Source organism: Octopus sinensis, linkage group LG6 (genome assembly GCF_006345805.1).
Source record: "Octopus sinensis linkage group LG6, ASM634580v1, whole genome shotgun sequence".
NCBI lineage: Eukaryota > Metazoa > Mollusca > Cephalopoda > Octopoda > Octopodidae > Octopus > Octopus sinensis.
Window position 1 is genome coordinate 84,566,854 of NC_043002.1, and position 15,126 is coordinate 84,581,979.

At 35.1% G+C, this 15,126-nt stretch overlaps 1 protein-coding gene across 3 annotated transcripts in view; it reads left to right on the top strand.

Moving 5' to 3' along the window:
* LOC115212845 (kelch domain-containing protein 3) overlaps positions 1-15,126 on the top strand; it is a 112,761-nt gene that overhangs the window by 75,777 nt on the left and 21,858 nt on the right. For all 3 annotated transcript variants that reach the window (XM_036504116.1, XM_029781620.2, XM_036504117.1), the window contains 2 exons: positions 7,572-7,797; positions 14,532-14,705. In XM_036504116.1, the coding sequence (XP_036360009.1) occupies positions 7,632-7,797; positions 14,532-14,705 (340 nt within the window). In that variant the 5' untranslated portion in view covers positions 7,572-7,631. The remainder of the gene's footprint in view (positions 1-7,571; positions 7,798-14,531; positions 14,706-15,126) is intronic.

A 15,126-nucleotide genomic window follows, 5' to 3' on the forward strand; every position in this document is an offset into this window, starting at 1 on the left:
AGAAAAGCAAAACCTCTGACCACATAATCAGTCTATTGATCTTACTCCCAACATCTCAATTCTGATGGAAGCAGTCATTAACAAGCATAGTCTCCAACATCTTCAGTCCATCACCGTTTCTTTAATGAACACCAGTATGACTTCTGTAAAGTTACATTCACTACAGACTTGCTCTTCCTTGCCACTCACCATTGAGCCCTCCTCAGCTTTGAGAAATTACCTTGCTTGGAAACAGTTCAGGGTTGGTGAGAGGAAGAGCATCCAACTGTAGAAATAATGATGATGGTACACTCTGTCTCTTGTTCTCTCTGATGAAATGAAGTATAATTTATCAATTAGATGTAAATATTCAATATCTAAAACAACTATGAAACCACCAAGGAAAATTGAACTGATTTTTTCCTTTTTATGATTTAAAATAGTTTGAAGTCTTTTGATTCTGGGTTTTGTTTCTATGTCTGGAAATTCTCTAAATCTTCAACAGATATAACTAAGAGATTTTTTATAAATATATATGAGTTTCTATGGACAGCTGCTCTTAAGCTCCTCCAGTGTGGCCTGAAAGACTATGAAAAACAGAAGAGAACTGTGGACTGAGCTTCAGTGAGCCCTACCTGCACACTAAATTCATTGCTAACTTCACCTCTATGCATGATTTTTTTTTATAGCCCTCACAAGCTATACCTCTACTCTTAGTTTCCTTAGTAGTGATCACTAGATTACTGAGTGTGGAACCCTGTCAAAGGCTTTTCCAAGCTGACAAATGCTTAGGCATTGGGGCTTGCTCCAAGTTAAGTATTTCTGAAGTCGTTTCACTGGAAAGAGGCAGCTCTCAATAGCAGATGACTTAGACTGTAACAACCAGTTCAACCAATACCAGCATAGAAAGTGGTCATAAAAATGCTGATAATGATGATGTATATTATGTATATTAATGCAATTGCTTGTTAGCCCTATATTATAAGAAGTAAAGTCCTATTGAATCAGATAGTGACATTTTCATTGCTGAAGCCATTTTACTTCTCACTTTTGTTAATTCCTCTATGGAAAAACTTGGGCCTTTGTGATGCATCAGTAATATTAATTTAATGCTTTTATTTCATATTACTTTTGTATTTCACTAAAAACAGCATTCCACATTATTTCACCTTGCATAGAATATGAACAGCATTAATATTTAATGCTACCAATCAGAAACATTATTGGTTTGACCTGTCTGCTTATTTTTATTACATTATAAGCTTTAATAGCTTTTAGTATAGTATTTAACATAGGCTTCAACGTACTGAGTTGAAACTCACAATTATGTTCTTTAATCTGAAATGGGTTTGATAAAATATATATCAACAGTATATCTTTTTCCATAGAAAAATTAATTTTGAGTTGTATTTCAATCTTCAATTTCATTATGACAAAAGAAAAAAAAAAATGACAGATAAAAGAAAAAAACATTTTAGTTTTGTTTTGCTACATGTTTCCTGTGTAATTTTATTGATTGCATGTAATTAAACATAGGCTAAAATTTAAAACAGCTCTGTGAATTATCTAATCTGTTATTAATTAGTTTAGACTATCAGTCTACCTATAGACTCATTAAGTCCAATATGATGGATTGTGTGAAACCTTGTTATTTGGCTCAGGCTGCTCCCTTATTATTTTTTAAAATGTTATCCTTGGACATATGATTTCACCAGTTGATATTAAGATATTGTTAGGCGGCGAGCTGGCAGAATCATTAGCATGCCAAGTAAAATGCTTAGCGGCATTTCTTCCATCTTTGTGTTCTGAGTTCAAATTTCACCAATGTCAACACTGCCTTTCATCCTTTCAGGGTCACTAAAATAGGTACCGGTTGAGTACTTGGGTTGATGTAATTGACTTACCCCACTCCTCCAAACTTGCTGGCCTTGTGACAAAATTTGAAACTAATATTAAAGTATTGTCATAAAAGGAAATCAGTAGCTATATTAGGTTGTTGGGTAATTTAATGTGTCAGCATGCTGGTTTGTATTTTGTCTTCAACTATTGATGCTTGTGGAGGAACAGCTGTATATTTAAGAATTAAAATAGGTTGAATGAAATACATTTAAAACAAAATGAATCAATTTATTAATTATATTTTAAACAAAAGTTGCATGATAATGGTGTGAAAATTACTTGAATTGAAGTAAGTTCTATTTCTTTTATGATAGGGGGATTCTGGAAACAGCTAATAAAGATTGTCATTTTTACTGTAAGAATGAATTTAGTAAAGGTGTATGTACATGAGTTTTGAAGAGTTTTGGGATCTTTTCGGTTTGAACGGCAGTTTTTTCTAGCGGTGTCATATGAAATTGTCACCTGTAATTATGACCCTAGTATCGATCTATTGCATTTCAACCTGTTTTAGGGTTAGGGGTGGGGGAAGGGTATCTTTTTTCTTCACAAATGTAAATAAACCCAATCTGTTTCTTAAACGAGGGACATATTCATACGGCTCAGAGTGTTTTTTTTTACCTCAATAGATGTCACTGATTGGTTGAAATTGCAGAAATTGAAGAAAAAAAACAACAAATATCTTACAAACTATAGAATTTTCTCAATAAAACCAAGAGAAAAAGATGTTTTATAAACACATTCTATGCAGTATATGAAGTTTAAAATTTTTTAGTTACCTAGAAATTATGTTAAAAATTGCCGTTCAAACTGAAAAGATCCGAGTTTTGTATAGAGGACAGAGTAGAATAGTTACTTATCAATTGAAAACTTACTGAACAGTGTGTAATGATTTGAGAAATTATATGGAGGTACAGGAAGCAACAATTCTCTGTATTAATAAGACAGGAAACAGCTCAGTGAAAAATTAACAGAAAGTTAGATGTGTTTTACCAAAAATGCTTGGGAAGGATTTTAAAAACATACTGGAAAGACCACATAACCAATGACAACATTCTAAAGAGAGCCAACAAAAGTCCACATAGCAAAATCATCACAGAATGAAGATTAAAACTAAAAGGTCACATACCTCAGCTCCCAGAATAAAGTCATTCTAAAACAGCTTTTAAATGGAAACCACCAGTAGGAAAAAGAGAGGAAGATTGAAAAGTATATCATTATCATCATCATCATTTAACGTCTGCTTTCCATGCTAGCATGGGTTGGACGATTTGACTCCAATCTGATCTGGCGGAGTTTCTACAGCTGGATGCCCTTCCTAACGCCAACCACTCCGAGAGTGTATATGATACAGAATATTCATAATTGAAGAGAGAGGCTAATATCACATGGATGGATGAAGAGAAAACTTTAGCCAATGGAAACCAGTGGTATCAAGTTGCTGATAATGATACAAGAAGCAATACATATTTCTTCATATATATTTCTTCCTAGATAAAGTCTAATGGTAGAATTGGCCACAATGTGAAGTGAAGAGTACTCATAATACAAATATGAACTCCATCTAGCTGTTCTTAAATACACAATCATTTAATTGCAGAATATGAATCTATAAACATATTGTATGCAGACTCACAAATAAGTTGATACTATCTTGTGTGACATATGTGACCATTATACATAAAAGGATTTGAGTTCATCAAATTTTAAGCCATAGAAAAGAAATACATAAAATTTGTGTTGTATAGTTGAAATGAGATAAGACAACAATTTATGTTTAAATATGGTTTAAATGGCAGTAGATAACATTTTAAACTTTCCTTTGATGATGAATCAACTTTCTGTTGCTCATGTTTCTAGCTATTGTTGGAGTTTAAAATATTTGGTTCAATATGGCTTTTATTAGTAATTTTTTTAATATTTGGTTCAGTATGGCTTTTGTTAGCAATTTTAAAAATATTTGGTTCAATATGGCATTTATTAGTAATTTCTATTTAAATGAAGAAAATAGATAAATGGAATTTATTATACTCATTGGTTTATAAAAGATTTTTTTATCTCTGTAAACATGTTTTAAATTAGTTTAAGTTAAAGATATGTTTCCTTAATTTTTAATGCTGAAATATAGTTTGAAATTATTTCATGACTAGTCATTGCTGTGTAGATGATGCAAATATTTAAATTATTCTAATAGATGAAACTTTGAGAGTGGTTTCCTGGTATCTGGCATGTTGTTATTGTCTTGCCGGAGCTATGTGGTATTTTTTTCGTCAGGGAACTAAAACAACTGCTTTTCTTAAATGTATTTGTTATTTTATTCTTTCTCTGTATAGGGTGGGAAAAATATTCTATTTCTGTAATGTATACCATATAGTATAGTTTGATAGGCATTATTTTTTATAAGGTTTCTATTTTCTTTTAGTAGTTGTCTGGAGAGGAACCATAGTCTTTTTAGATCCTTGTAGACCGAGGGGGAATTTAACATTTAGTTTAAATTTTTGCAAGTTCGTGATTCAAATAAAATGATAAGGATAGAAGTTCCATAGAGATACAATTTGGAAAAGAAGAATTATGAAAAGTGTTTTGTACAGAGTATAGGTCAATAACAAGAATTGGAGTGATGTGAAGAGTAGATGTAGTGCAATAAGTGGAATTCTTATACAGACAACAAAATTAGAAGAGCAGAAATCATTGTAATTGTTAGCCATTCTTAATTGTTTGCAATGGTTAGTACCATCTACTGCCCATATTTCTGACAAGCACATCAACTTCAAACACCCTTAACTTGTTTTTCCAAACTCAGTCTTTATCTCACCATCATTGTGTTCAGTCACTTCTTGATGAAGCCAACACTTCACGTCTTCTTCAGTCTACTGTTAATCATCTGGGACTAATAGTCAGCTTGATTACATCGTTGTTCTTCCTTTACCTTCTGCATACATATCATCCACATGCAATTTTATGCTCTGTTTACACTGGATTCATGAACAAGAACTGAGTATTACTTAAAACAGATAAATCTGCCATGTCTCTTTGGAGCAACACAAATACATTTGCCTTACATATTAAGGAATTAGTCTTGTACCTTAAGCTAGTCTCTTTACATGAAGAACACCCAACTAAAACCCTCAGAATTATTGTAAGTGCTATTGTCCAACAATTTAATGGAATCTCTCATTGTTGTAACTGCATTGCAATCATTAGGCCTCAGTTTTAGAGCTAGAAACTGCTTCAGCCCTTATCAATTTATGACTCCTTGTAGCTCAAATGGAGCTCATATTGGGGTACTAATCATATCAGAAATGGTGCTGCAGTGACATACATGTGCACACTGTAAACTAGAATGGGCTGTGTGTACAAAATGGGCTACATGGTAGAGAAATGGGTCACAATTGTTAATGGGGAACAGTAGGATGTTATAATTTGTATTTTTTTTCTTTACTTAATTCAATATTTTTATGTTTCAGACATGGTTAGTGATGTTTTTTTTTGTTGTTTGAATTGAATTTGTGTTCAAGTATTTTTGTTTTCATGTAGTCTACAATGGGTGAAACCTTGAATGATGTAGGCCATGGTAGTTTAGAACAGTGATGTGCAAACATCATTGTTCTAGACTGATTCCAATGGTCATTCAAATGATAGGTAATGTTTCATTCAACAATACATTTTAGTCACTCACTCACAGACTTAGAATGGCTTTTGATTTTCTGAACAAGATATCTGGACATTCCTTCCAACTAGCTCCACAAAGACACTCTTGTGAGCCAACGACTATCACTATTTGTATCATTTCTTGGTGATCATTCACTAAACATTTCCTAAGGGATTCCTTCTCAGGACTGGAATTCCTTCTTTGAACTCGTTTTTCTTTTTTTGTTACCCGCCAACCCTGATCGACAAATGTTTAAGCTCCGCATCAATTGCTTCAATCTCACAACAAAAAGGTTTGTAAAACCTCTTGATTTCCCCCCACCTCATTTCAAATGCTTATTATTGTGGGTTTGCAAGTGAAGGCTTACTTAAAGGTGGCTAGTCTATTTAAAAGAAAATTTGATCCCAATTGTGAACATACACGGGTAAGTGTATTGTAGTTAAGTTTTTAATTATTCAGGCAAGAGGGAAGTGTTCCTTGACCCTTTATAATGCCTCCAAGACTAGTTAGACAGAGGGAAAGAGAAAGGTATCTTCAAACTGGATTCCTAACTAGAATGCTTAAAACAGTGTAGGCTTTACTAAAGACATCAATTAGATGTATTATATTTGTAGAGGGGTGAAAGTCTACTGTCCAAATAGCATATGAGTGGAAAGAATATCCGTCTTGTGTTGACTGATGACTATTTAAGGAAGTACTTTTTGTTCTGTCAAAGGTTAGTCAAACCTTTATCACACAGCCTTGGTTATATGAAAATTATGGAGATTATATGAAACATCATCAAAAATTGGAAGAAATACGAGGAGGTTTAGTCATTTTTCATATTATTTATTTATTTTATATCGCAATCAGTAAATAGTGTCGTTGATTACAGGTTTCCAATGGGCCAGTCACTAGTTCACAGCTGGACTGGCAGGCGAGTGTTCACAACTCGGTACGGAAAAAAGTATAGCAAGATACAGCATCTGAAAACTACAAATTTTTCGGTTTCCTCGACATTGTTTATATCCTAAACCGATAGCTATCGACGAGAGATATAAATACACATGCATGCATGCATACATTCACTTATGCACACAATTGTATGTACGTATGTACATGATGTGCTTGACCAGTTTCCGTTAATCAAATGTTTATAACCCAAACGGGTTCGACCCTGAAAGCGAACTTCTCAGCTAACCACCGATATTGCGTTGTGGGTTTATTTGCTCTCGATGGCCGCGTTTTGATGTTATGGTTGTGGATAATATTCGTGCTAAGTGAAGTAAAGCTGGATAGCGTGGTTGCATGCGTATGATTGTGAGGGATTACTATTAGTTTTAAAAATTATTCAGAAAAAAAATTGGGTTTGTGATAGAAATAAACGCCTTGAAGCTTTGACAGCGAGGATTAGAGAACGTCTAGTCAACAGACGCTGCTATGGAACGATATCATATGAAGGTGTCTTTCTTTTTTCTAATATTTTTTTTATTATTCAGATGATTAATGACAAATAGAGTCAATAGTTGAACAGCTTTGCCAGAAGTCATGAGGGCATGAATCCATTGTTGTTTGACTAAAGAGAGATTTATAAGGGAGCTAGCTCTTTGAAATGTCGATAGAGGTATTTAGATAAGTAATATATTATTTATTAACAATAATCTTCAAAAGTTGTTTTTATATAAGCGAAGAAAGTGATCATAACATATTTGCTTCTATTACCTTTGAAGCAGATATTAAGCAGAATTAGGTAAGTTGCCTGGTTACTGAAGATGATACTTCCACATCACGTAAAAGTGGTATAAAAGCGATAAATTGTATTTAAATTATTAATAATGTTTCTGTATGAAATAGTTGCAAACTGTTTTAAAAGAAAAGAAAAGAAAAAAAATGCTTAGCATTATTTAAAGCCGTGTCCTTTAGAGTTATCTCCCTTTTTGTTTTCACTTTCCGTTGACTAGATTGTCGTCGAAGGGGATATATATATAATGCATAATAACGGAGTCTATCGTGTAAAATTAATTATCACATTATACATTTACTTCATTTTTTATCTTTTCTGCAGCAACCTCGCTACCTAAAGCGGTTTTCTCCATACTTTTATTGGTCTGAACGATATTGCAGCATGCAGAGGTGGACAATACATCTTGAAGGTGGTCCCAAACGGGTCAACCATGCTGCAGTAGCAATTTGTAACAGTTTCTGGGAGAGAATCTTTTCTTTTGGTGGTTATTGTTCCGGAGAAGACTATGAGACAACACGGCCTATGGACGTACATGTCCTCGATGTTGGTAAGTCAGATGCTTGTTCGTTATTCAACGTCTACCACACTGTGCCTGTGTAAGAAAAGATATTCTTATACTTCCTAAGTTTCGTTACTACCAAATGTTTCTACACCGCATTGTTTAGAAACTTGGATCTTTTCGGTTTGAACGGCAGTTTTTTTTCTAGCGGTGTCATATGAAATTGTCACCCATAATTAATACCCTAGTATCGATCTATTGCATTTCAATCTGTTTTAGGGTTAGGGGTGGGGGGAAGGGTATCTTTTTTTTTCTTCACAAATGTAAATAAACCCAAACTGTTTCTTAAACGAGGGACATATTCATGCTGCACAGTATGTTCTTTACTTCAATAGACATCAGTGATTGGTTGAAATTGCAGAAACTGAAGAAAAGACAAGAACAAATATCTTACAAACTATAGAATTTTCTCAATAAAGCCAAGAGAAAAAAGATGTTTTATAAACACATTCTACCAGTATACGAAGTTATAAAAATTTTTTAGTTACCTAGAAATTATGTTAAAAACTGCCGTTCAAACCGAAAAGATCCAGAAACTTTATTTCAACGATATGCATATTTGTTTTTTTATTTCTCATATACGCACACCATATAAAGCCAGTTTTTTAATACTTTCCCACTCGCATTCACTCCTGTCAACTTTTTTAGAAATCCGATATGATTTTTGTTTTTTTAAATGCTAAATCAGATTTCTTGGGATGAAAATTGGAACGAGAAACGAAAGCATACATATTTTTCCTGTTACTGTATAAACCTGTTGACTAATTTTTCAGTGTTTACATTCTTTTTGTTTGTACTACATCGTAAGTTGTATTTTTCTGCAATAGATGTTCTCCAATAAATGTATTTCCACCCTGACTGCTTTTAAGGTCCTTTTTCTATTTCTGTGTAGCGAGAGGATATATTTTATATTCTTTCTTTCTTTGTTTACATCCTCACCCCAAGGATGTACTACTTTCTATCACAACACAGCACTTGCTAACGAGGGAGTCTTAAAGCGGTTGCTCAATCTGCTAGAAATAATACCGGTTAAATTTCCCTCAAATAGTATGCAACCTTCTCAAATAAAGAAATTCACTACATGTAGACATACTAAATGGTAGAATGGTCGCGCGATTGGAACAACTTTTTATCAAAAGTAAAGTTTGCTCAATCATGGGTAAACTAAGACGGAGTGCTAAATGACAAGTCTCTACGTAGTTGCTGCTAGACATAGCAGTTATGTTTCCCTTAAGCCACGGTGACCGGTAATAAAGTCATAAAAAATAAGTCACAAGAAAAAGTCACGGTAATAAAGTCACAATTAATTTATGGGATTTAGACTCCCACCCCCCCATCAGACAAAACCTCTGATTTCGAAGCCACTCACAGTTTTACACACTGTTGCTCAAATAATAATTATTATAATAATTAGGATGCTCTATAACCGTTGGTCTGCTTGACCAGGATTGATGTGGGACTAAACAGCAGCAACACCTTGTTAAATATTTTGTTTTTGTTTTGTATCAAGTACTTTTAAGCTATTTAACTGCCGCTGTCAATGAAAGCTACTTTTAATTGATGTATTGGTTTCTTTTCACACTATACAAGGCGAAATTTTGTTGGGGATGATAAAATCAAGTTGACTCTTATAATAGTTCGGTGAAATCGATCTTGAATCGAGAACATAGAGTAACACATATTGGCATGCTAGCATTCTAATGAAAGCACTAATTTTGCTGTTCTTTTTAACTGAAATACGGGATTCGACAGAAGCGTTAAACTGTCTTTTTTAACATCGAGTTAAGTGAATTAAAATGGCTTGAAACTGAATGAGAATGCACCCGGTACCACTTAAGAAGTGTGGTCCCGGTGCGCGCACTCGCGTAGTCGCGCATCCGCGCTATCTAGTCGTGACTAGTCGATCCTACAACGACTACCTACTTTTTTTACACAAAGTAAATAATTTTTAAAAAATAAAGTAAATAAAACACAAAAACACAGAGTAAGTAATTTTTCTGAACAAAGTAAATAAAATACAAAAACACAAAGTAAGGATCGACTAGTCACATCTAGCTAGCGCGACTACGCGAGTGCGCGCACCGGGACCACTCATCTTAAGTAGTACCAGTACACCCTTTACTCCACTTGTTGCTTGCGTAATTGACATAACTGACATGATTTCCTAGTTTTGTTGACGTTCAAAATTCATCATAATTGTTTATGATATTGAGTAACTTCTTGAAAAATAGCAATTTTCAAAATTTATGTATTTTTTAAAACCAGATATTTTCAAACATACTTATAGGCAATTAAAATTTATTGTACATACCATCATCGCTTCCTTTTCTGTTCTTTTATTCGTTTTAATGGTTTCAGTTGTAGGACTGCAGCCATGCTGGAGCACCGTCTTAATTTATTTTCTTTCAGTTTTGTTGTCGCTTTATCACTAGAACTTGATCTATGATTCAGTTTGTAGTAGCTGATCTTCTCTGAGTGTATCCTTGAATAGTTGGTTGGTCCAATATCTATATATATATACGTTTTATGGTCTTGTAATTCCATGTGAATTTCCATATACTATATCGACTTACCGATTAATCTTTTTAGGCGCAGACATAGCTGTGTGTTCTTAATGTTCACTTCTCAACAACGTTCATCCAGGTTTGATCTCACCACATGGGACATTGGTTAATTATCTATTAAAGCCTTGAGTTGACTCAGTGTGGGAACCCATATGTGTGTATATTCTAGATGTACCGCAATTTTTAGAATAGATACACTGTATCGCTGCGTATCGTAAAAGGAAACTAAGGGAAATGGCATCCGAAAAGGACATCAGCTATTAAACTCTGCTTTAAAATCATCCTCTATGTCCGTGCTAGCGGGGTGCAAAGAGCACCATATGAGTGTGGTCATTGACAGAGAGGCTAACCGGCTTCCGTGCCAGTGGCACTTAAAAGGCACCATTCAAGCGTGATCGTTGCCAGTGTTGCACTACTGGCACTCGAGCCCCTTGCTAGTAGGGTATTAAGAGCACCATCCGAGCGTGATCGTTGCCAGAGCGGCTATCTGGCCTCCGTGCTGGTGGCACCTAAAAAACACCATTCGAGCATGATTGTTACCAGCATTGCCTTACTGGCACCCACACCGGTGGCATGTGTAAAAGATTCGAGCGAGGTTGTTGCTAGTGCCGCCTGATTGGCCCCGTGCTGGTGGTATGTAAAAGCACCCACTACACTCTCGGAGTGGTTGGCATTAGGAAGGGCATCCAGCTGTAGAAACTCTGCCAGATCAAGATTGAAGCCTGGTGCATCCATCTGGTTCACCAGCCCTCAGTCACACATCCAACCCATGCTAGCATGGAAAGTGGACGTTAAACAATGATGATGATGATGATGTTGTTCGCTTTGTCTTCTAGAAATAAGAAACATTGAATAATAGAAATCTACTTTTTACTGGCACTCTGCAGTCTGTCTACAAAATACAGTTCCTTCATCCTGTTTTGTTTTTGAAAGATTATTCATTAAATTTGTATTAATGACTTTTTAAAACTTACCCCAAATCCTTGTCCATAATTCAATCTATTGTTATTTAAATTATAATTTGAATGTTTGTCTCCTGTTTTTTTTTTTTAATCATTATCCTGGAATTATAATCTTTTTGTGAGAAGTGTATGTGTAAGGATAACAGTGTACTCTTATCTTAAGCAAGACAAGGCATGGAAAAGCTTTTGTGAAATTTTGCTGAATGAGGAGAATGTGTAGGAGAGAGAAGGACTAAGCCAACTGGACTTATTAGAGAGGCCAGCTATTAAAATTGACAATTATAAGATTGAAATTTGCTATTAAGGATAAAAGAGCAAGAAAAGCAGCTGGACCATCAAGGATAGATGCTTAGATGCTAAAAATATCTGGTAAAATAGGGCATGTCATTTGCATAATCATCAGGTAATATAAGAAGGGGCCATTTCCAATGACCAGCATGGAGGTATCATCATCAATTACTACAAGGAATAAAAAGATGCTTCTCAAAATAACTAAAGAAATATCAAACTAATGGACAAAGTTATGAAAATAATAGAATGTAGTGCAACTAATTCAAAAGAAAATTAGCTTCATTGAGACATAGTTTGGATTTGTGCCAGAATAAGGCACTAATGAGGCCTTTCTTTCTAGTAAGAGGACTATAGAAGTCTTTAACCAAAAAGTAAGCTCCTATACTATACCTAGCATATGTTGACCTGCAGTAGGTCTTTGACAGAGTATTATACTTTGTAGTCTGGTGGTGGCTAAGAAAACTAGGTCAAGGTGAGGAACAAGCTATGCATAGAGATTCCATGACTAAAGTGAGGGATGGCAATGAGTTCAGTAAGGAATTTAGCATGCAAATAGGTTTCTGTCAGGTTTTGTTGCTCATTGTCCTCCCCTTTGTTATTCTTTTCCAGGGTAACATGGGTGGGGTGGGGGTTTATGACCAACAGTCTATAGGAACTTGTGAATGTTGAAGGCTATTTTCATAGTTGAATCTATCAAAGAATTAGAGAACAAATTTCAAACATGGAAGTAAAACCTAGAATTAAGAGACTTTAAAGTAAACTGAGCAAAGACAGAATTTTAGCAGGAAAGAAGACTGGTTACTGCTTCTATAAGGGGAGTGACCATACTCAGTAAGCAAAATGGTGTAAGTAGGAACTCTGTACTGTGTACCAAATGGGAAGTTTGGGTGTGCATGAGATGCAGTGTGATCACAAGCAGGCTGATAGAAGAAAGATTTCATATATAGCTGTTTGTACAGGAGCAGTTAGAGAAGAGCACCCTTGAAATAAACGGCCATAGGTGAGTCAGGTTTCACAGCATCATGTCACATATCAAAACCTTTCATCATACGTATCACAGAAAAAAGAAAAACAAACAAAAACTTTTCCTTTTTGTTGTTTCATAGTGTTTGGTGTGTTTCATTTTATGGAGTGATTTCATCCTGTTGCTAACAACTACAGCATGGACTGGATGCATTTTCTTATGACACTGGCACAAGAAAGATGGTCTGCAACAGGACAATAAAGTCCTCTCAACATTATATTACAGTTTTCTTTACTTTTTGTTTCTGCTTCACCACCCTTTTAGACAGGCTGCAGAACATACATTCATTTTTCGCTTCATACTTTTTAACAGTTAGATATCTGTCCTATCAATGATCACCCAATAACATAGACTCTGTGTGTGTGTGTATAATTTTTAACACTGGAACTTGAAGTAATGTTACAAATAATAATGTATAAATATTTACATGCTATTATTTATAGCTTTATTCATGTTGAGTTCCACTGTTAAGAATGATTTATTTCATGTCTCTCAAAGTTTCTAAATTCTTAAGTCAAAATAATATATATACATAAAATCATCATTTTAATGTTCCTTTTCCATGCATGCATGTGTTAGATGGAACTCATGTCCTGCTTATAGCCAACCCTCCCCGGTTTCCATGCAAGATAATATTTCTTCATAGCTGGAACTGTTTACATAGAATATTGGAAGCCAAAGATATTGCTTGTGTGATAGTGGTGTTTACACACACACACACATTATATGGTGTGTTTCTTTTAGTTTCTGACTACCAGATCCATTTGCAAGGTTTTGGTTGAATGGTGCTGTAGAAGAGACTTGTCCAAGGTGCCAAGCAGTAGAACTGAATTTAAGACCATATGGTTGAGAAGCAAACTTCTTAACCACATAGCCATGCTTCTATATATATATCATCATCATCATCATCATCGTTTAACGTCCGCTTTCCATGCTAGCATGGGTTGGACGGTTCAACTGGGGTCTGGGAAGCCCGAAGGCTGCACATACACATACATACATACATACATATACACACACACATACACACCATGATTTGGGGTTGATAGATACACACACACTAATAGGAGCACTGTGTTGTTTATGACGACGAGGGTCCCAGGTGATACGATCAATGTAATAGCTTGCTCGTGAAATTAATGTGCAAGTGGCTGAGCACTCTACAAACATGTGTACTCTTAATGTAGTGAACAGGAACAAAAAGAAATTAAAATGGTGATGTCAGCTTAGTAACAACTCTGCTCTACTGATTGATCTTACCAATTATCTCTCATCCAGGGGCGTCAGATTAGTCAGCAGGCCAGAGCTCTTACTATACTTATATCAGTATTTAATCTTTTTGTTCCCTATTCAACAAGATGTCCACATCCCCCCCCCCATTTCCAAAATCATGGTGTGCATTATATCCGGTACTTACATATGTACACAGACACACACACACATCTATATTGATTGATCGATACACACACACACTAGTAGGAGCACTCTGTCGTTTATGATGACGAGGGTCCCAGGTGATACGATCAACGTAACAGCTTGCTCGTGAAATTAATATGCAAGTGGCTGAGCACTCTACAAACATGTGTACTCTTAATGTAGTTCTCAAAGAGATTCAGCATGACACAAGTGTGACAAGACCGGCCCTTTGAAATACAGGTACTACTCATTTTTGCCAGCTGAGTGGACTGCAGCAACGTGAAATAAAGTGTCTTGCTCAAGACACAATGCATTGCCAGGAATTGAACTTACGACCTTATGATTCTGAGCTGAATGCCCTAACCACTAAGACATGCCTTCACCCTAACAGACACAGACACACATGCAAAAAGTTGAGAAGAGAGAGAAGTTGGAGGTAAAAGCTATGTTCTTTTCTATTTTCAGTCTCCTTACGTTGGAAGAGGCTACCTGTTCCGACGCCTGGTGATAGCCAGTACAAGCATGTTCCCTACCAACGTTACGGACACACAGCTGTTGCTCTTGGGGACTGTGTTTTCATTTGGGGTGGCCGCAATGATAAAGATGGAGCATGTAATATCCTTTATTGTTTTGATACAAGTGAGTACTTTTGTGGCCCATTGTTTATGATTTAATTATATTTTAGTTACATTTATCAATGTTTTATTAACTACTGATGTATGAATATTGTAATGAAGATATACCTTTAAACATTATATTGGAGTTAAGTCTAATCCAGTATTTTCCATTTGAGGTTCCCCAGAACCTTAATGTTCTGCAAGAGATTGCTAGGGGTTCCACAAGAAATAGTTGTAAAAAAAAAAAAGCAGATTATATGCAAATGCATTTTTGAATAATTTTTGTGTTTAATTTTATATTGTTAATTTTATTATACACACAGAGCATATTTGAAATCCTGGCACCTGTTAGTAATTTGGGAAAAATAACCCTTGATAGGAAATTGTAAGGGAGTTTGGTCTAAACATGGTCTTAATTATTTTGAATTTTGAATTTCTTTGTG